At 52.2% G+C, this 22,026-nt stretch overlaps 1 protein-coding gene across 1 annotated transcript; it reads right to left on the bottom strand.

The window, feature by feature from the left end:
- Window positions 1-526: 526 nt before the first annotated feature.
- Cpne7 (copine 7) lies at window positions 527-18,164 on the bottom strand. The gene is made up of 15 exons (XM_075977572.1): window positions 17,857-18,164; window positions 15,795-15,977; window positions 11,880-11,954; window positions 11,669-11,743; window positions 10,824-10,907; window positions 10,113-10,202; window positions 9,756-9,854; window positions 9,054-9,140; window positions 8,727-8,786; window positions 7,804-7,937; window positions 7,011-7,065; window positions 6,464-6,515; window positions 6,260-6,393; window positions 1,775-2,011; window positions 527-1,160 (listed from the first exon to the last, which is right to left on the bottom strand). The coding sequence occupies exons 1-15, from the start codon at window positions 18,022-18,024 to the stop codon at window positions 1,023-1,025; spliced, it is 1,671 nt and encodes a 556-aa protein (XP_075833687.1). The 5' UTR covers window positions 18,025-18,164; the 3' UTR covers window positions 527-1,022.
- Between the last annotated feature and the right edge of the window lie 3,862 nt (window positions 18,165-22,026).

Raw genomic sequence — 22,026 nt, 5'->3', positions numbered from 1 at the left:
GCACTGTGGGGACTGGGTCAGACCAGGGGTAACACCCTGGACCCACAGTCTCCCCACCCTGCTGGGGCTCTACTTTCCCATATACCCACGGATAATATATTTGTCTGGTGTCCTTTCTGTCCCCAAAGAGACCACAATCCACTGGCCCTTTCAGAATCGTAGCCAGGTTACCATGGTGATGCCTATTATCTGGGCTTAACGGGAGATGAATCAGTAGCTAAAAATAACCCCAGAGTGGATAGGGAGATTGATAGGTGGGTGGGTCTGATTCAGGATTGGGACAATTTGTTTTTCTCAGACAGGATAATTGAGAGGAAATCTCAATTAGAAATCCACCCCCACTCAGACAGGTGGATGCTGCCCTCAGCCAGCAGCTCGTGGCACATGGAGAATCCTGAGTGCCAGCCAAAGTCACTCAGGGCTGCTCTTCCCTCCCAACACATCAGGAGACACTGACGGAGAGACCCACAATCCTTACTGTCAGGGACAGTCCCACCAGATCCCCTGAAGAAAGGCACAAGGAGGTGAGGATGAGGGGATACTTTATTACGCCCAAAGCCACCTCCTGTAGACCCCGTAGGCTCCTGGGCTCTCAGGTATGCGCACAGGTGGGGGTGGCACCACACAGGACAGAGAAATCTATGGGGACAAAGTGCCCAGGCCTAGGCGTCCTCAAGGGTTGGGGTGCTGCCTCTCCTCCCCACAGGATCAATCTCCATTTCCACCACCCCTTCGCCTGGGGATGCCCTCCATAGCTGGGCCATCAGGGCCCCTCCAGTTCTCTCAGCAAACCCTGCTCCATGCCTGTTGGGTGCAGGGAGGCGCGAGCACGGGGGAGCTGCTGATTTCTGTTACTCCATGAGGATTTCTTCATCTTGGGGAGTAGGCCACCAACCAGATCAGCAGAACACAGGAGTAGAGGGCTGGGGCCTGGGCTAGACAGGAAGTTTCTGAGGGGTCTCTGGGCGCTCAGGAGGTGCTGCGGATGGACATGTTGCTCAGGGCCCCCTTGCCTGGCACCCTCATGGTGCTGAGCTGGGACCGGCCCCTCCAGTTTGGACACCAAGGCTGCGTGGAGGCAGTTCCTTGTGGCTGTAGTACTCAACCACCTGCTTGGGCACCTCGGCCAACACACACTTGGCCAGTGCCGCAGGGGACGCCTGGGTTCAGAGACAGTATGGTTACCTCTGAGGGCCTTCTATATCCTCATCTCCCCCTTTCTGGGTCACAGACCCAGGACTCAAATCTACTTAAGGGACATGTGACTTGGAAGTTAGTTGAGATTCTACTAAAGACACAGACTGAAAAATGCTACCACCAAGCCCCTAGAGTATTCTAGCAACACCTGATGGTGCCCACAAGTACCTAGGACGTCTGTGCTGGACCCCCATCCATTCATTTCTCCCAGCACAACAGGAAGTGGCACAAGTGAATTGGGGCCAGGTATCAACCCTCATGGAAACTTGCAATGTGCATGTATGAGAGACCCATGTGATGTTTTTACTGTGGAGTGGGCGTGGGGAGCTGTGTGTCAGGTCCACGGAACCCCTACTACTCTCTCTGTGTCATAGATTTTGGGGTCAGAAGCTCACTGCTCAGGCACTAATCAAGGTGGAGAAAAAGACTGACTAGGAAGCCATCCCAAGGGGCTGCTCTTTGGCTGGACACAGCCAGGGTGGGGCCGTGACCTGAGCAGGAAGTCACGCATGCATGGAACAGCGGGTACCACCCCCAGGACCCAGCCCTCAGTGCCGGCCCCCTTCCAGCCACTTACGTTCTTGAGCTCACGGAAGGGCACAAACTGAACGATGTCGCGGAGTGCAGGCTCACCGCGTGGGGAGCGCAGGACTCCATCATCCCCGTCTAGGATCTGCATATCAGTGAAGTCTGCGTTGCCCACCCCAACGATGATGACGGACATGGGCAGGTGGGAGGCGCGGACAATGGCCTCTCGCGTGTCTGACATGTCAGTTACCACACCGTCCGTGAGGATCAGCAGTATGTAGTATTGCTGAGGGCAAAGGGGAGAAGCGGGGTGCTGGTCTCTGGGTCTTCTCCGAGCCACACAGCCAGTTCCAGCCCACACTAAGAGGAGCCCCTTCAGTGCCCAGGGTTTTCTAAGACTATTTCTGCTGAAGCACACTACAGGTAAATTCTGATCAGCCCTATGCAGAGTGAAGTTCAGGCTCCAGCCCTCATTGCCGAATGGCCAGTGACTCCAGGAGGGGCGCTGCAGGATCCACTTTACAGACAAGGCCACCAAAGCAGGGCCTGAGCCCAGTCTCACACCAGAGAAGGACTCCTGAATAGAGAGGGAGCCAACACCCTGACACCAGGATGACCAGCCCATGCTTCAAGAAGGACAAGAGCGGGACTTGTTTCAAATAGAAGTCCATCCTTTTGGTTAAGAATACAAACCCAGCTAGGTGTAATGGTGCATGCCTCTAATCCCAGCACTAGGGAAGCAGGGCAGGCATCTCTGATACATATAGAGACCCTGTCTTAAAAAAACAAACAACAGCCAGGGCTATCCAGAGAAACCCTGTCTCAAAATACCAACCAACCAACCAACAAACACCATGATCATTTTCTTAAAAACTTGGATAACAGAACTGGAGAGACGACTTCACGGTTAAGAGCACTGACTACTCATATAGAGAACCAGGATTTGATACTCAGCACCCACGCAGGGACTCACAACCATCTATAACTCCAGTTCCAGCGGATCCTACATCCTTCTTCTAGCCTCTGTGGGCATGTGGTGCACAGACATACATGCAGACAAAACATTCATACATATAAAAAACATTACAAAAATGTTTAAAAACCTAGACAAGTAGGATTAGAGAGATGATTCATCAGTAAGAGCACAGGCTGCTCTTCCAGAAGACATGGGCTCATTCTCAACATTTGCATAGAGGTTCACAACCATCTATAAATCCAGTTTCAGAGGATCTAATGCCCTCTGACCTCTGTGCACCAGGCACACACTTGGTGCAAAGACTTGCATTTAGGCAAAACTCTTAAGTTTAAAAAAGCAGAAGCTATAAAAGAAAAAAACTATGTGAGGCAGGTGGATCTCTGAGTTCGAGGCCAGCCTGATTTACAAAGTGACTTTCAGGACAGCCAGAGCTACACAGAGGGAAAGAAAGAAACAAACATACAATGTGTGGTGTTGGCCCACACTTGTAATTCTAGCACTCAAGAGGCTGAGGCAGGAAACCTGTCGCAAGTTCAAGGCTAGCCTAGGCTACGTAGTGAGTTCCAGACCAGCCTGGGTTATAGAGTGCGGGCCTGTCTCAAAAACAGATGAATAAAGAAAATAAGTACCACTAAAAACAAATTAAACTTTCCTAGGCTGGCAATGAAGTTTCTGCCTACTGTGCAAAGACTGGACTCGACGCCCCAGCACCTACTAGAAAGGAACTTTCTGAAGGGGACACTCATTCTGTGGTTGTAAGAGGGCGATCTCAGTCATATAGGAAGGGGTTATCATTTGCTGATATCTGGGGATCAGAGTTACAATCTGCTCCGAAAGAATTCACCAAGGGGATTGCTGCAAGTCTGAAGCCAGCCTGCTCTCCATAGAAAGTTTCGGGCTAGCCAGGGCTACATAGCAAGATTTGTCTCAAAGAAACAAATGAAAACTAAATCTGACTGTAATTGCAGCTCTTGGGGAGTTGAGGTGGCAGAATTGCAAGTTTAAGGCCAGCCTAGACTGAATAACTAGACTTTGTCTCAGACATATATGTGCACGCATGCACACACATACACACACTACATGTATGCGTGAATAGAACTGAGCTTTTTAAAGCACCTTTCAGTAAACGACAGTGCTTAAGCAAGCAGGTACAGAATCTCCCTGTGATATTAAGAAATGTTGAAACCAGGGTATTTGCAGAATGTGTGAATGTCCTCAGAAATCTTAGCTCAGGGCTTCTCAGTCTCCCTAACACCTCGACCCTTTGTTACAATTCTTCATGGTGACCTCCAGCTATATACATCTTGTTGCTGTTTCATAAATGTAATTTTGCTTCTGTTAAGAATCATAATATAAGCCGGGCGATGGTGGCGCACACCTTTAATCCCAGCACTCGGGAGGTAGAGGCAGGCAGATCTCTGTGAGTTCGAGACCAGCCTGGTCTACAGAGCTAGTTCCAGGACAGGCTCCAAAGCCACAGAGAAACCCTGTCTCGAAAAAGCAAAAAAAAAAAAAAAAAAAAGAATCATAATATAAGCCGGGCAGCAGCAGCAACGCACGCCTTTAATCCCAGCACTTGGGAGGCAGAGGCAGGTGATCTCAATTAGTTTGAGGCCAGCCTGGTCTCTACAAGAGCTAGTTCAGAGAAACCTTGTCTTGAAAAAAAAAAAAAAAGAATCCTAATGTAAATATCTTGTTTTCCAACAGTCTCATTCCACCCCAATGAGGTTGTGACCCACAGGTTGAGAATCACTACCTTAATTGGCTAGTTAAAATAGTTACAATCACACATTTTCAGTTGTGTGTAATTTATCATGACAAAATACACGAGCAAAGTGAAGCAGAGCACCTGCGACGCAAAGCGGCCCTGGGAAAGGGTGCAAGAGAGTCCTTTGTGCTAGTGTGACTTCTCGCCAAGTCTGGAATTAACTCAAGAATGAGAAGAATTAACTCAGGAAAGACAGACGGGGCATTTGTTGAGCAGGGATGGATCCACAGGAGCCATTTTGTGATTTCTTATTTTTTAAAATTAAAAAAACTAGATTATCACGATATGTGATGCACATAGGGCAGCCAGGGGCAGCTCTGGCTTGCCCCTCCCCTCCAGGTGGATTCTGGGGATGAAGCACCTCACCAGCCTCACTCTGTAATTTCCTTACATTTGGAAAACATGATGAGACCCCAGCTCTCTTGTTGTTTGGTTTTTGGCTTGGTTTGTTTTTTCTAGACAGGTTTTCTCTGTATAGCCTTGGCTGTCCTGGAACTCACTCTGTAGACCAGGCTGGCCTCGAACTCATCCCTCCCCTTTGCCTTCCGAGTGCTGGAATTAAAGATGTGTGCCACCACCGGCTGGCTTGAGACCTCAACTTTTAAAAGAAGTTGTTTCCAAGGAAAGCAAAAAGCATAAAAGTTATTGTAAAAGAAGGGAAACCCTGATCAGAAGACATACTGACCAGGGTCCCCACATCCACTCTGGACAGCTCCTGAATAGAACCCTGGATGATACCAGTGGGAGCCCCTCCTTCTTGGACCTGAAATGGAGAGGGTGCCCCTGCCTGGGGTGTGCAACAGTCCCCACCCGAAGATTAGGTGTGGCCTCCACACCCTCCCCCCGCTCAGAATGCAGCCGGGCAGCAGGACTGCTCATGACTAGAGTGTGGGGCTTCAGGGTGGCGTCTGAAGGGTCATGATGGAGGTCAAGATGAAGGGAACAAGCAAAACTGAGCAAAATCCCAAGTCAGACCACACCTGGGGAAGGTAAGGAACAGACGAGAATGTAGACCTAGACGGATCAGATAGCAGGAGGGGCTGCCTTCTTTGCCCTGCCACACACGTGATATACACAGGGCCCACCCTGCAGACATGGGCAATGTGGATATTTAAGGAGGAAGTAACATCAGGATTCAGTCTCTCAAATGGTTCAGGACACTTAGAACATACACACACAGAAGGGATGGAGGCAGGAGCGGCTGGGAGGGAGGAGAGGATAAAAGGAACCAGGCAAGGGGGAGGGAGAACGGAAGGAAGAGAGGGACAAACTGGTAAACACTAGGAGCCCGTGGAGGACCAGAAGTCATGCGCCAGTCTGCTCGCTTGTAAACAGGACTTTCTTTTTCAAAATGAAAAATTAAAAGAAAGCAGCAAGCCAGCTGAGTCTCAGGGATACACAGAGGGCTACAAAGAGCAGAATGTGATCCTAAGTAAAATGCGACAAACACATACTGAGAATGCCTAAAAGAAAACAGACCCGTGGTCCTGTGCAAAGGGACAGGAGGCAGGGGAAACTGAGGTAAACCAGTGTCGGTGCCAGACAGTTGAGGGCTGACTTTGAAGAGATTAATTCAGTCCTCTGCCCAAAATAAAAGCTGACTGCCTGGGGCTTTGAGAGAGCCACAGCTGAGGAGCTGAGCTCTTCCCTCATCCTGCGCCATACTGCCTGGCTGGCTCTGGACTGGACTGTGTCCAGAGAACCGCTTCCCTGGCTCTTAGCCACTACTACACACACAGCTAGCGGGTTCCACAGCTGGATGCACGCAGCCCCTGTCCCCAGTCACCTACAGAGGCCTCCCCTGTGCGTTCTTCAGCTGCAGCCATGCGGGCCACCTTGGAGATGATGGGTGCCACGTTGGTGGGGCCGTAGAGCTGGACCTTAGGCAGGCAGTTCTGGTAGGCCTCGACCACGCCCTGGATTCCTGCGGGGGAGAGAAGAGTGAGCCTGGCCCAATGTACCTCTCCGCCAAAGCCGCCGCCGCCAGCTCCTACCTTCACATTCATCGTCCTCAGGGTTGAAATTGATGGCAAAGTCATGGGACACCTGGGTGGGGACAAGAGTCAGCCAGGACCTTCCCAGAATCCACTTGACTCCCACTAACTGGGAGAAGTTGGTTTGTAGCTCTTGGGGCCCATGTGAGAAGATCTCCATGGAGAGAGGAAGCCAAGAAGGAGGCAGACAGACAGACAGACAGAGACTAATGTGGGGCAATTACTTTAGCACCTGGACCCAACAGTAACGACATATTTGAAGGTACCTTAACCAATAAATCCCCTCTCCTACCATCTTTTCATACGTAAGCAGTTGAACTATCACTGGGTCTTTCTGATAGGAGCATGGGTCATGCCTATAGCTCCATCAGTCATCTCACTGGTCCACAGGCCAGAGTCTCCTCTCTCTCCATCCCCATCCCAAAAGGGAATGGTGGCAACCAGGGTTCTTGTACCCAGAACACCCCTGCCTGGGGAGGTGGAGGCACTAGAGGCCTAGGCAGATGCTTTGGAGTAGGGGTAGGGCCCCAGCCCAGGGCCCTCTTACCTCATACTTGGGAGGGATCCGAGCTCCAAATCCCAAAGCAGAAAATCGTTTGTCACTGGGAAAGAAGATGAAGCTGGTAACTTCAGGAACCTGGCCCTCACAGGGGAGTCAAAGTTGACACTGGACAGAGACCAGGAGGCCTGGGCCTTGCTGGGTCAGGAACAGGGAACATAGGCATACCACATAGGGGACATTGAGGCACTGAGCCCAAAGACATCATGAGTACAGGCAGGGAAGTGCAGAGTTGACAGTAGAAGGCTGGGAACTGACCCCGGGTTCTTCTCTCCAGGCCTGAAGAACCCGCTTAGGAGTCTTCCTGGCCTGAGATGGTGACGGTCATGGACTCTGCTCTCTCCCACAGAGAGGGAGGGCTCCATGGACAGGGAGCTCAGGGTGGAGATCTGGGTCATGATGAGGATCTCAGAGTCCAGGCCGCCTGGGTTGGCACTTAGCCTCTGCCTAGCCAGTCACCCCAACCTGCGTGAGTGTGTCTTCCGCTCTATAAAATGGTCTCCAATCAATCTCCAGGTTTGTGTCACAGTGAAGAGGTGTATGGCCATGTTAGAGACTAACACATCACCCCCCCCCCCATCCCCTGAAGGTACCCCCTGCCAGGCTCGGTTGAGATGGCTGTCTGGTAGGTGTACTGTCTGCCTCCACTGATGTACTGAAAAGATGTTCCCACTCTCGCTCGAGCTGACCTCTCTGGCACATCAAGTGTTAATTACAGATGATGTCACTTCGGAAAAGCCCCCAAGCCCAACCTGGCCTGGAAAGGTAGGTGGGGTCCCACCTGTCATAATCCTGGCAGACCTCGCCCACTGCCACCAGGGCTCTCAGGTACTCGTTGGGCTGGTAAGGGTTGATGTGGTGGAGGGAGCAGCTGTTCCTTGGGTCACCGTTGGAGGCTGTGAAGTCGATGGCTACCTGCAAGGGCCAGGATGATGAATATCATTGCGTACCTGCACTTCCTCCTCCCCTGGACAGGCAAAGGGGACCCAAGAGCAGCTTGACGTCAAGAGCCTAGCGCCTCAGCTTCCCCAGCTCTTTGCAAGCTTGACTGTTCACTGGAGTTACTCACTAGCCCCCAGGAGATGAGGGGGGTACCCAGACCCTAAAAACCCTAAGTCTCACTCTTGGAATAGCAGGATAGCATTGACCCTCTCCTCTGGGAGAGTCTCTGACCTAAACTCCCCTCGGAAGGACAGGGCCCATGGAAACTCTTCTCAACTGCTATGGTCCTGTCTTGGCCTAGTCCCCTCTGGCCTTCTACCTGGCCATTCTCAAGGCCACCTTGGATGTGGCTCTGTTCAGCAGCCCAGCGGAGCTGTGTATAAACACAGCAGAGTCTGTGATGGGCTCCCCTAGACCTTCCGTCCAGCCTGCTACCATCTGTAGCCTGCTCGAGGCTAAGCCAGCCGGACTCTGCAGTCCTTGTTAGCCAAGTGCTCACTCCTGTTTTCCCCTTCCAGGTTTTTTGTTTATCTCCCTATAATTTTGTAACAGGTAAGCCCTGGATGCTGTCGTGGGAGGTGGCCCAGGGCTGGTCCTGAACTCCTGTCTCCTTTTCCTGGTCATCATAAAGGGGAAGACATAGGGAAATGAAGACACAAATTGTATTTTCCCTCTCTGTACATGGGCTGGGGTTCAGGGGCTGGGCAGTGGTCCTGCCCCAGTGATTGGGCACAGCATGGAAGACAAGACCCATAGACTCACCGTGCAGTGGATCTGGCAGCCACCCATGATGTAATCCAGGAAGGAGTGGACCCTGTGGAGCTTCCAGGCAATGCCATTGGCAAAACCACCCATGATTCATCACCCCACCCGACTCCCCGAAGAGCAGGCCTGTGTCACTGGGGGAGGGAGCCTACTTGGCATCTCTCCCCTAGGCACTATGGTCTGTGGAAGCATCTTCCTCCTCCCTCAACCGCCCTGGGCGTTTCAGGACCTCAGAGCTCTACCTTTGAGAACCACCTGACAACATGGAGAAGCTAATCCCACCAACCCATCTCCCTAGGGACTGAGGGAAGGGCCGAGGCTCACCTTCAGGTCTGCCAGGACCACCACCCCAGAATTCTTGTAATTGCGCTTCTTCTGTTTGTACTTGGCATTCACACAGTCCCACTGGGCCTGGGACAGGGATAGGGACAGGCAGAAACCCACCCAGAGCAGCAGTATCCGAGCCCCTCCCACAGAGGGGAGGGGCCAGGAGCCCCCGGAAGTCCCAGTGCTGCTGCTGGAGACCTGGCGCTCCACAAGACCATCTCCAAAGTGCACACAAGGCCCCTGACCATGGGGGTCAGGAATGGCCTCTGTGGGGACATACCCATCCCACAGGGGAGCATATAACGGAACAGAGGAGCCATGCAGATGAGATAGGGGCCCAGGTTAGACCCTGCACACACTGCAGCTTTGGCACTGTGGTCTACCATATTCTGAGCCTGTAGGTCTTTCTGGGGGACCCCAGGGTCCAAGAAGGAGCTCCAGGCAACTCTCGCGCCACACCCACCCAGCTACAGAGGGCTAGGCAGGGCCCAGGAAGGGTGCCCCTCCCACCTTGACACACAAATGGACATAGTTGCTCACTCGGTCACTTGCTTGCAGGCCCCTGTTCTGGTCCCGTGGTGGGTGTCACTGCTCTTTGTCACCATCATGTCTTCTCTGGGGTGGGGTAGAATAACTAGCCTCCCAGAGACCCACTAGAACGAGTCAGAACCTGTGGCCTGAGACGGGCCAGCAACTCACCTGCTCCTCCTCAAAGGCCTTCTGCATCTCTGCGAAGGTGGTGGTGAAGTCGCCGATGAAGTCGTGCTTTCCTCGGGAGTCATAGTCCCAGACCAGGCACTGGGGAGCCCAGGCCTCTCAGTGGACTGTTCCTCAGAGGACCTGCGGCCCTTCCAGCCCTGGCCAGGCTGTCATTTATCAATTCCCTCCTCGGTCTCCCCTTTTCCTATAAGTCCTAACTCTCCCAGGCCTCCGTGGCTCTGGAGGAATTGGATACCTGCCCAGGAGCAGTGGTCCCAACCCTATGGCTACGTTCCCACTCCCCGCCCACTCTAACCCTGACCCCACTTCCGGTCCTGTCCGCTACTGCATCCCCACCTTCAGAGGCCGCGTCTCCTCGCAGCTGCAGAGTGAATTCAGGGACACCTTGAAGGGCTCCCACACTGGGTTAAGGTTATTCTTCACTACCTGTGGACCAGAAAAGACTGACTTGGGTGGGAACCCCAAGGGAGCTAGGGCCCAGGGAACCCTGGGGTCCTTTAGCCAGGGTACAGGGTTCTCAGCGTCCTGACCTAAAACAGCTGCGAAGGGGCGCTTGACTGGCAGCATGTACCCGGCCCCATGGAAACTATGGGTATCGCTAGGTTCAATTCAGGCTCCAAACAGGATTGGGTGTAGCCCAGACCTTCCCGCTCTCCACTCCCTCCACCCCTGACCCTTATAGCTTCTGCCTCGTTCCCGCCACTCAGCTGTTTTCTCCTTAAATAGATTCTCTTCACTCAAATTAATTTGTCTCAAAAGGAAACTCTCTCCCCGCTCTAACTAAAATCCTGTTTCCCTGCAGGAGGAAGCAGGTACGCCTAAAAATAGGACCGGGGACAACAAAGCTGCCACGCTAAATTTGGGCGGACAGAGAGCCAATTCCACCCAGCTGTTCCATCCATCGAAAGAGAGTAAGATGTAAAGACGCCACGGTCAAGTGATCACCCTCAGTCCCCCCCCCCACCCCCGGTGAGGACGCTGGGCCCTTTTCAGGTCACTTCAATTGGCCCCGGAAGCCCCTCTGTCATCAGGCAGTGGGCACCTCACCTCCGTCCTGTACACCAGCTGCTCGCTCCCGTCGTCATTGACCCGATACAACTCTAGGAAGGGGTCCGACTTGCTGAAGAGGTCCTGGAGCAGAGGATGGGCTGGCAAGGGGGCTAGCCGGCTTTGAGGCTTGAGGATGGCTCCATCCCTTATGCCTGGATGCTGGCTTCATCCTTTGCAGTTCATTGTTTCATTCCCTCCCCACTCCAGACTCAATTTCCCCAGGCATAAAATAAGTTGCTACTGTTCCCTGAGAGCCCACAGAGATAAGAACTCACCATCTGCAGCCTCTGCTGACTTCTGATGCGCCCACCGTGGCCCCAGGTGTGTGCGCACAGCCCCCACCCCGCTCTCCTTCCCTCCTGCAGCCTGGTGCCTAAACACTTGTTCACACCACCCACCCTTGCTGGTCCTGGTTTAAATCTCTCAGAAGGGACGGGCACCTATTCAGGGTCAGTTCCCACCCCCAGGAGAAGAACCTATGAAGCAGACTCAGTCCCAGTTCACGACAGTGACCTCACTGTCCTCCCTGGGTCTCTCTCCCCATCATTAAACATGCGCTCTGCCAGAGGTAGCTCGGTGATCACGTGCCACGCTGCCATGCAGAGCGAGGCTTTCTGCCCATCCGGCAGAGTGCATGTGTTTGTGGCTGGGAGGGTGAGGGTGATGGTAGTGACGGTTGTAAAACGTAACAGTTAGCAATGAACACGGTGACAGCAGCCTGCCAACGGCCCCACGCACAGCCATCAATCAGAAGAGGCCCGTGCTGAGCAGGAACTAGGTTCTCACCACAAGCCAGTCTGCAGGGGGCTCAGAGCCCAACATGCAGTGGATCCTAGCCTCACCTTGTCATCCAGTTTCCTGGCCTGGAAGGAGAGCTCCACATAGCCATTGTTCCCAGAGATGTCCTCAGCTATCACCTGAGGGTGTCACATGGGATCCGTGGGCTCCAGGTCATCGGTCTCATCCTCTTCCCTCAGCGGCCTCGCTCCTCACCTCCCAAGACCCCCTCCCCTAAGCCTTGTGGGAAGGGAAGATCTCAGCTCTGGCTCTCACCGTAATAGTGGACTTGCCAGCATTTCTGCCGAATCTCAACAGCAATGGGCGCGTCATTTTCTTCTGGGCCACAATCTGGAAACCAAGGAAGTCGACAGGGATAAAGGAGGAAGAGGATGGTCCTCAACCCCCGTAGGATCTTACTTCTGCACTCACTGGATCCCCACCATCCCCTGGGTTCCAGCAGCCTTCCTGCTGATGCCAGAAAGTTCTACTGGGCATCTGTGTGCCATCTCCTGGGCCATCCTATACCTGCCTGTGGGGTACACACATCGTGCAGTTAGCAAATGTGCAGGGCACCAGAGCAGATTCATTAGGGCATCCACCCTCAGTCAGGACCTCACTATACAGCTGGCCTGATTCTATTCTTTGATCTGGGAATGAGAACTCTTATAAGTGGCTGGTTGAATAGCTCTGAGCCCCACCCTGGATCCCGACTGTCCCAAACAAGTCAGAGTGGCCCTGGGGTGGCAGAAGGAGCACACTTGACTTTTCTGCACAGGTGCCTGCTTAGAGGGGGCCATTCAGATGCGAGCCCCAATGCTCAGTTCCTAGAGAATTCATCTCCCAGCTTGGCCTCCCCTCCTCTCCTGTCACACCCACTGGCTAGATAGCTCACCCTGGAGCATGCACCCCTAACTGAATGATGCCTTCACACAGCATATCACCTGTCCAGCAGGGAACAGAGCCTGAGAGGCAAGATTGAGGAAACCCTCTTGGGCAGCAGGCTCTGGTCTGAATACAGCCCTTCATGTGTCCCTGGAGAAATCAGTTTCTCTGTGTGTGAAGGCCGGGATGGTTCTGTTTACAGGGTAGCTACCACCTTGACCCCCAGCAGAGCTGCCTGCCTCACATTTGCTAGTGGTTGGTGGAGACCAAGGGGGGATGGTAAAAAGAGCTAGAGTCCCGGCTGGAGAGATGGCTCAGCGGTTAAGAGCACTGACTGTTCTTCCAGAGGTCCTGAGTTCAATTCCCAGCAACCACATGGTGGCTCACAACCATCTGTCATGAGATCTGGTGTCCTCTTCTGGAGTACAATATATCCAGCATCCAGAACACTGTATACATAATAAATAAGTCTTTAAAAAAAAAAAGAGCTAGAGTCTGTGGTACCTGACAAGTAGCCAAGCTGACTTCAGTGCACAAAGATGAGTTCAAGTACAGAATCTGTATGTATACAGCCTCATGTGGCCATGCATATCTATCTATCTATCTATCTATCTATCTATCCCACCTAGACTGTGGTGCATGTGTGCATGTGTTGGAGGTATCTATGACTGCCATCTTCCGTAGGAACCTGGAGGAATTGTGCCCCCACTTCATCTCAGCCTCTGTTATGTAAAGGGGGATGGCAAGAAGATCTAAAGAGAATGAGCCCTGACCAGGCAGTGGCAGGGATGAGTCACACACATGATGTTGGGATGGAGAATCAGATACCCAGAACATCCCATGGGGTTAACACACAGGAAACAGCCAGGGCACTGGCAGAAAAAGGCAGCCTGCAGAGTGACGGAAATGGCCATCTAGTCAGTAGACAGTCACATGAAACTGTCCATCTCGGTGCCTCACTGTGCTGTCTACAAACAATTCCTTAACGTGAAGGACATCCTGTGGTACACGGCCCAGGGCATACACACAGTAACTGCAGCAGTAAAGTGCTCGTCACGTGGACAACAGAGGAGAAAAGGCAAGGACAGTGGCTCAGGGCTGCCAGTGGAGTCCCCTGGGCAGGATAGCCTCATGCACTATTCCCCTTAACCCCAGCTGCAGGGAAAAATATGGAGACCTTGCCCGCCTTGTGGGAACTAGAACCCAGAACCTCAAACAGTTCTTGCAAACACTGCCACTGAGTGGTGCCTCAGCACGAAGAGAAAAAAGTGAGTGTAGGGCGAGGTGAGTGGTTTGGGGAGGGAAGGGATGAGGATGGAGGGAGGAAGAGAGGGAGGGAAGGAGAGAGGGAAGGGAGACAGGGAGGGAGGGGGAGATGAAGACATTTTTAAGATGGGATCTTTCTATGCTGCCCAGGCTCATGTGGAACTGGTGGTAATCCTCCTTCCTCAGCCTGCTGAGGGGCTGGGGTTATAGGTGGGAGCCACTACAGCTGTGGTTTCCTTCTTCCCTCTCTCCCTGCCTCCTTCCCTCCTTCCCTCCCTTCCTTCCTTTCTCTCTTCCTTCCTCCCTCCCTCCCTTCCTTCCTTCCCTCCCTTCCTTTCTCTCTTCCTTCCTCCCTCCCTCTCTCCTTTTCTACCTCTCTTCCTTCCTTCCTTCCTTCCTTCCTTCCTTCCTTCCTTCCTTCCTCCCTCCCTCCCTCTCTCCCTCCCTTCCTTCCCGTGTTGAGACAACATCTCAGTAGCTCAGACTGGTGTTGTCTGAGACCTGTCTGATGGTGGCCATGAACTCTGGACCCTCCCACCTTCAACACCCCAAATTAGAATCTCCGGCATACACTACCATGTATGGGAAGGAATAGATGTGTGTGCGCCAAGGCCAGAGGAGGACATCAGGTGTCCTGTCCATCACTCTTGAGTCAGAGTCTCTCACTGAACCTGGAGCTAGATCAGTGGTCAGCAAGCTCGAATGCTGGAGATTCGAACTCAAGTCCTCAGATTTGTGCAACAAGAGCTCTTACCAAGTGAGGTATTTTCCCAGGTGCTCTCTCTCTCCAGTCTCATATAATCTAAGCTGGTTTCAAATTAACCATATAACTGAAGATGACCTTAAATTTTTTTCTTTGAGACAGGATCTCTTTATGTAGCCCTGGCTGGAACTCACTATGTAGACCAGGCTGCTTTTAAACTCACAGAGATCCACCTGCTTCTGGCTCCTGGGTGCTGGGATTAAAATTTCGCACCACCACTGCCCAGCAATCTTAACTTTCTGACTCTCACCTTTACTTCTTTTTCTGTGGTACTGGAGACATAAAACCCACGATAGCAAACACTCTATCGAATGAGGGACGTTCCTCCCTAGCTATCTTTAAGGGAAAATTGTATGACTGTTGATTTCTGTGAGAACACTTCTCTGAAATGGGTACAAAGACCCAATGATAGGGCTCGGCAGGGGCTGGAGGGAGACATGCCAGAACAGGCCTGCTGGAAACATAGGAGCATTTAACCCAGATCAAAATTACTAAAACTAGTATGGAGTTGCATGCTTATAATTTCAGTGCTGGAGAAATGGAAACAAGAGGATCATAAATTCATTGTTACCTTAGGCTACACAGGGTGTTCAAGCCCAACCTGAGCTATGTGACATCCTGTTTACACACACACACACACACACACACACACACACACACACACACACACACCATGTATGCACATTCCTTTATAAACAGACAAAAATTCTAGGAGAGATGGCTTAGCAGTTGAGAAAACTCGCTGCTCTTGCAGAGGACCCAGATTTGGCTCCCAGCACCCACATAAAGGCTCACAACTGTCTGCAACTCTGCTTCCAGAGGCTCTGACACCCACTCCTGATCTCCAAGGACACGGGAGGAACATGGTACACAGACATAACAATACGCAAAACAGCCATACACATAAAATAAATAAATTGTTAAAAATTGGTAAGGGGCCGAAATTGGTAGCACACACCTTTAATGCCAGCACTCGGGAGACAGAGCCAGGTGGAGAGCCAGGACTACATAGTGAGACTGTCTAAGACAAACAACACAACTCGTAAGAGAAAGAGGACATGCTGGAGCACTCCTGTAACAGCAGGACCCAGGAGCCTGAGGCAGGAGGATCTCAACTTCAAAGTCAGCCTGGGCTGTCTCAAACACACAAGTCCTTTTCAAGAGGAGCAGAGGTGGGCAGGGCCAGAAGCTCATCCCTGCAGAATCCCTGAGTAGAGGGCACCGCTGCGCTAGAAGCTACTCCTGACCTCTTCCCTCCCAAGGTACTGGGTACTCACTTGCCCCAAGGTACACTCCATGCCACCTAGGAAGTCGTCATCTTGGCAACTCAGCCCACTAGGCCCGTGGGTGTCGTACACCTCAAATCGTAGCTTCTGCACCTCCTCGAAGTAGTAGTCAATAGTGAAGACCTTGGAGAACACGGGATGCAGGCTGCTCTTCACCACCTCGGTTCTGTCCACCTGCAACAAGTCTCATCCTGTGAGCCAACCCCGCAGGTGGGACCTCCCCGCAGATCTACCTGGGTTCCCGCCACCTCCCTTCCCACTCATCTGCGCTGTTCCAAGCCTGTTTTCCACCGATGGGGCCCATCTCCCACCTGTGTACAGAGGGCTGCAGGCCCAGAGGGTCACTCCGTTGACCAGTGCACTTCTATGCCTTGGATAAAGGAACATCCTTTTCCCAGCCAGTCACAACCTACCATTTCTCCATATCCTCTCATCTCGTGCCCATCCCCACGTTACAGATGGAAAAAACTGAGGCTCAGAGACCAGCAGAGTTCTGCCCAAGGACCAAGATGTCAGGGACAGAATCAGATTCCAGCCCTGGGCAGGGCAAGCCCAATGCAGAGACCTTTCCCCAGCACTCAGCTGAGTGGCAAAGAGATGTCCCTGCTGGAGGGACTTGGGTTCACCAGCCTCTCCCACTGAGTTCCGCGCCCTCCTCCAGTACATATACCAATGGAAAACTTCAGCTAACAGACTATCAAATCCCCTCACCATGGAGGCTTCTGCATACAAAACAAGGGTCTGCCTGGGCCCTTCCCGGAAATGCATGCACCAGGCAGCAAGCAGACGGAGCAACAAAATGCTACGGAAGGACCTGGGTCACAAGATGGCCCTTAAATAGCCTGGAGTAGCAGAAGCCCCCCAATACCGTCTAGGAATTTAAACACATGGTTTGGGGCAGGCCCTTAATCTTCAAGGTCAATGAACCACAAGATGTCTCAGCCCCAGAGCCTAAAAAATACCCTGAGACGCCAGAGTAAACATGCAGAGTGGGCGTTAAGTGAGGTACCACCCCAGAATGTCTCCCCCTGCACTGCTCGGGTCTTCTGCACACCCTAGGCTCCCTGGCTATCCCCACAATAGTCACGGGGTCTGTCTAACATCTTCCCTGGCTCTTCTCCCCTGCTTCCTACACATGACAGCCGCAGCCAAGGGGTGCCCCGGAGCTGATGTTGGGGGGCACTTGAACAGGCTCAAGTCTTTTGTGCCTGTTAGTTTCTCACTCCTGAGGTAAGCCAGTACCCCACGGGAGATGGTGAGAAAGGGTTTTGTGCAGCACAGAACATGGGCAAAATCCCTGACCCTGGCCCAGAACTAAGAGCCGAGGGCTGAAGAAAGCTAGAGACTTCGGGGAAGCACCCTTCTCTGAAGATGCTGGCTACCCTGGGTTTATGGGTGTCCAGTGGAAAAACCCCAAGCTGATGGCAGGCACTCACATCTGAGTCGGCAGGGGGCATTAAGGAGTGGGGAGGGGCTTGCTGCCCACAAGGATAGCCGCTGGCATATAATTTGTAATTTCTCCTAACCAGTGAGGAGACAGGTGACAGGGCTGGGCGACTTGAATCTGAAAGATGGAGTCGCTGTCCAGCCCTGCCCAGCTCCATTCTACTCAACAGCGAGGTCTAGCCAGCAGCCTTAACACCACTGGCCACCCTACTTAAGGTACCTCTGTTTCATGGGTGAGAAGCGCATTGCAGCCAATAGAGGGGAGACCCTGTGACCTTAAATAGCCCCTATACCTGCCTAAGACATTGTCCGCCCCCCCCCGCCCCCGTTTCTGAGCCGCACTCCCTCCTGAGTTCATTAGTCTAGCCTGGGCACTTCGTTCTAGCTCTAGAGTCCCAGCCTGAGCCCCTCTGCTGCACTTCTGAGCACTTTCCACCAAGATCCCTTTCAGCTGCTGCTCCCTTGTTGCCCCGCCCTTCTCACAGCAGGTGGACACCTCCTCTTTTGCCCTAGTAGCCCCAGTTTGGGAACACCCTTGCCAGCGCCCCAAATCCCAATTCACACTTAGATCTTCAGATGCCCAGCTCCAGGACGCTAGGCGCCCTACCTGTAGCCACTGGCCCTGTGCCTGCTGCAGCAGCACCACGCTGGGGTCGGACTTGGTCAACGGGTCCCGGTCCAGCAGGTGCCGGCAGCTCAGCCGCAGCTCCACCTTCGAGGCGCAGGGTGCAGGCACCACCCCCGGGGCCACCGTGCGCTCCGAGTCCCCGCTCATGCTTCAGGCTCTGCACTCGAACCGGTGGGCGCAGGAGAAATGGTGGCCGGGCCAGGCGTGGCCGCGCTCCCCCGCACACCCGCCGGGCACGGGCACACGTGTCTCGGGCGGCCGCCACTGCGTTGGGGCTGTAGGGCGGCGATGCAGCGGGGAAGGGATGGAGGGGACCGCGAAGGGGCGGGGCCGGGGTGGGGCCATAAGAGAAAAGCACAGGGACTAAGCAGAGAGCAGACAACCCGGAGAACCGCCCCCTTGGAGCTGGGTTTCGATCTCTGAGCTGAGAGATAGGGGTCTGGGTTACACGCTAGCTCTGGGATTGTGGTATCTCTATAGGGTTCATTCGGGGCTGGAGGCTCCGCACTGCTGAAACCTAGGCATCGGGTTTGGGTCCAGACAGTCTCGGAGAGAGGCACAACCCACCCCAGGGTCGCACCAAAGCTCCGCACTCCGAGGATTGTTACCTGAATCAGTGAGCAACTTAGTGGGAGCTCACTGTTTGCCAGGTGCAAGCTGGCAGCAGGAAGGGTGTCCCTATCTCTCAGAATTTGTAGGCCCAGAGTAGAAAATCTATGACTGAGGGTCGAAGAGGGACCCTCAGTTCTCTCCCAGCCACTCTTACCTGGTGCATCCACAATCGCCCCCAGGTGGAAAGGAAGATTCATCCGCTCTCCCTCTGGTACCCTCCCTCTCCTCCGGAGAGAAAGGCACTCGGAAGAGGAGGTGTTGGCTACGACAGAAATCACCTCCCAGCCCATTCATTCTCTTTGCCAATTTCTGCCTAAATATAGGGCAGAGACCTGACCAACAGTCACGGGAGAAGGAGGGTAAAGGAGACCAAGAGACAGCGGTGAAGATGGCAGGAGATCTCGAGTCCAGGGCAGGGTATGGGTGCCTGTAGGAGCGGAGTGGGGCCATGTTAAGCATCAACAAACAGGACTCCAGAAGATTCTGGGGTCAAAGAGTGTCAATACCAAGACAGGGATGTACAGGGTGGTGGGAGGACGGTGTGGGAGGAAGCAACAGTAGCCTTCAGCGAGGAGGGAAACTGACAAGATGTGGTGGGGGGCAATGTCTCCTCCACCAGCTTGGCACTTGCGGCGTCTCCATCCCAGTAGTCAAGGGTCTTCTTCTGGGCTGAGCATATGGGACTCTGGAATCTAATCTCCACTTCCTGCTGTTGCTAAAAGATGCCTGGAAACTCATCTGCTCCCTTCCAGCCTCCCCAGCTGCTCTGTGTCACCCTGCTCCACCTGGCCCCACGCAGGACTCTCCCCTGTTGAGTCCAGCCTGGGTGGCGCTGGGCCTCTCAGCCCTTTGTCTTCCAGGATTGGGAGATTCCACCCTTAGCCCACCGATTGTTTACGGGGTTGTGATGGTGACTTTCTGTTCACAGGGACCTATGGTCCTCCAGGAGCCTGGTTCCCTGGGCACCCACCATGCTGGGTCAGACCCTCGACCTCTTGGCCTCTCAGCATGGAACGTGAGCAAAAAGAATGAGAAACCCGTCGGGCTGTGGTGGCACACGCTTTTAATCCCAGCACTTGGGAGACAGAGGCAGGCGGATCTCTGAGTTTGAGGCACCTGGTCTACAAGAGTTAGCTCCAGGACAGGCTCCAAAGCTACAGAGAAACCCTGTCTCAAAAAAAACAAACAAACAAACAAACAACAAGGGCTGGAGAGATGGCTCAGAGGTTAAGAGCATTGCCTGCTCTTCCAAAGTTCCTGAGTTCAATTCCCAGCAACCACATGATGGCTCACAACCATCTGTAATGGAGTCTGGTGCCCTCTGCTGGCCTGCAGGAATACACACAGACAGAATGTTGTATACATAATAAATAAATATTAAAAAAAAAAAGAATGAGAAACCTAAGCAAAGAACCACACTCCGAGTAGATACCCAGCCCTCTCTCTTCAGCAGGATCTGAGGGTTGCTGGCCCTTGGGAAGTCCCCAGCCAGACTTCTTGCCTTGACATCACGTCTTGAGTTCAATTCCAAGCACCCATGTCAGGTGGCTCATCCACCTGTTACTCCATCCACGGGTGTCTGCTGCCTCTGGCCTTCTCAGGCACCATCACTCACATGCATATACCCACACAGAGACACAGATTTTTTTTACATACATATAATTAAAAATACAATTAACTATCGAGGTAGTGGTGGTGCACATCTTTAATCCCAGAACTCAGGAGGCAGAGGCAGGTTGATCTTTGTGAGTTCAAGGCTAGCCTGGTCTATAAGAGCTAGTTCCAGGATGGGCTCCAAAGCTATAGAAAAATCCTGTCTCGAAAAACAAAATAAATAAATAAATAGACCTGAAAAAAACAGCAGTGTGTTCAGGAGCTGGTCCAAAGTCACCTGCCTGTCTGAGGGGCTCAGTGCTTCACCCTGAGTCTGGTTGAACATTTCCCTCACAAAAGCACAGCTCTGGGACCAGTGACAGAGGGCCAGTCAGAGAGAGAGAGAGCTCAGAAGACTCAAGCAGCTTGGGAGCTGAAATCCCAAACCAAAGGTTTTAATCAACATCCTGGAAGCTAGCTTGATGTTTGCTGGCTCCTGGTGGCCCTGACTGCTCTAATAGAGAAACAGACAGAAACTGGGTGACAGGCTGGTGTTCTTGCAGCCCTAGTCTACTTGAAGCTTGGGTCAGTGCCCCTGCCTCAGCGCCAGGTCAACAGCCCAAAGGCCCAGGAGGATGAGGCACGCCCTGCTTCCCAGCACTAGGTAGCAATGAATTCCTTCTGTTCCTAGCTTCTGCTGCCTTGGGTGTTTCTGCTAGCCAGACACAGGAAATGAGATCTCCCTTCAAGTATATTTTGTTATTACCATACAGGAAATAACACATGTCAGCGCTGAAATGTTAAAACACTGATAACAGAGCAAAAAAAAAAACATTTTAAATTGAGCACCCAGACATAAACACCATTATCATTTTATATTTATCCCTCTAGGTTCTTAAATGTAAAAATGCTTCATTAGTTGATGGGGTTTTGTTTAGTTGGTTGATTTTTTTGTAAAGGAAATTTTGTTCTCTTTTTATTTTGTTTTGTATTATGACTCTTTGCAGCCTTGGCCTCCCAAATGCTGGAATTAAATGTGTGCACCACCATGCCTAAGGGTTTTCTTTTTAAAAATATTTTATAATTTTATGTGTGAGTGTTTGCCGGCTTGTGTATGTGCACCATTTTGTCTAGTGTCCTCGGAGGCCCTAGAACTGGAGTCACAAACAGTTGTGAGCCACCATGTGGGTGCTGGGGACTGAGCCCAGGTCCTCTGCAAGAGAAGCAAGTGCTATTGGGGCTGAAGAGACGGCTCAGGAGACCTTGTCTAGAGGACACACAGCCATTGGTAACTCCACTCCCAGGGTATCCCATGCTCTCTCTGGCCTTCTCGAGCTCTCCTATGTAGCGCACAGACACACATGCACGCAAAACACCGATACACATAAAATAAATTTTATTTTATTTTTTTAATTTTTCTATGGTTTATTTATTTAACTTTATTTTATGTGCATTGGTGTGAAGGTGTCAGATCCCCTGGAACTGGATCTTCAGACAGTTGTGAACTGCCATGTGGGTGCTGGGAATTGAACTCGGGTCCTCGGGAAGAACAGTCAGTTCTCTTAACTGCTGAGCCACCTCTCCAGCCCCATAAAATAAATTTTAAAAATTAAATAAAATAAATACTATTTTCTTTTTAACTCAGATATAATTGCAAACTATAGGAAACAATGTTTTTTTAAAATATTTATTTATTATGTATACAATATTCTGTCTGTGTGTATGTCTGCAGGCCAGAAGAGGGCACCAGACCCCATTACAGATGGTTGTGAGTCACCATGTGGTTGCTGGGAATTGAACTCAGGACCTTTGGAAGAGCAGGCAATGCTCTTAACCTCTGAGCCATCTCTCCAGCCCCAGGAAACAATGTTTTATGTGTTTATTTTATGCACTTGAGTATTTAGCCTGTACGTGTGTACAAAGAGAGGCCAAGAGAGGATGCCA

This window comes from Microtus pennsylvanicus, chromosome 6 (assembly GCF_037038515.1).
Source record: "Microtus pennsylvanicus isolate mMicPen1 chromosome 6, mMicPen1.hap1, whole genome shotgun sequence".
NCBI classification, from domain to species: Eukaryota; Metazoa; Chordata; class Mammalia; order Rodentia; family Cricetidae; genus Microtus; species Microtus pennsylvanicus.
Note: the sequence above shows the minus strand (reverse complement) of the source record. Positions and strands in the feature narration are given on the sequence as shown.

Coding starts and splice junctions, on each gene's coding strand:
- Cpne7 (XM_075977572.1), bottom strand. CDS start 18,024: ATGAGCGGGGACTCGGAGCGCACGGTGGCCCCGGGGGTGGTGCCTGCA. Junction 11,744..11,879: donor CTGGCAAGTCCACTATTACG/GTGAGAGCCAGA, acceptor TGACACCCTCAG/GTGATAGCTGAGGACATCTC. Junction 7,066..7,803: donor GTCTGCCAGGATTATGACAG/GTGGGACCCCAC, acceptor CTTCTTTCCCAG/TGACAAACGATTTTCTGCTT.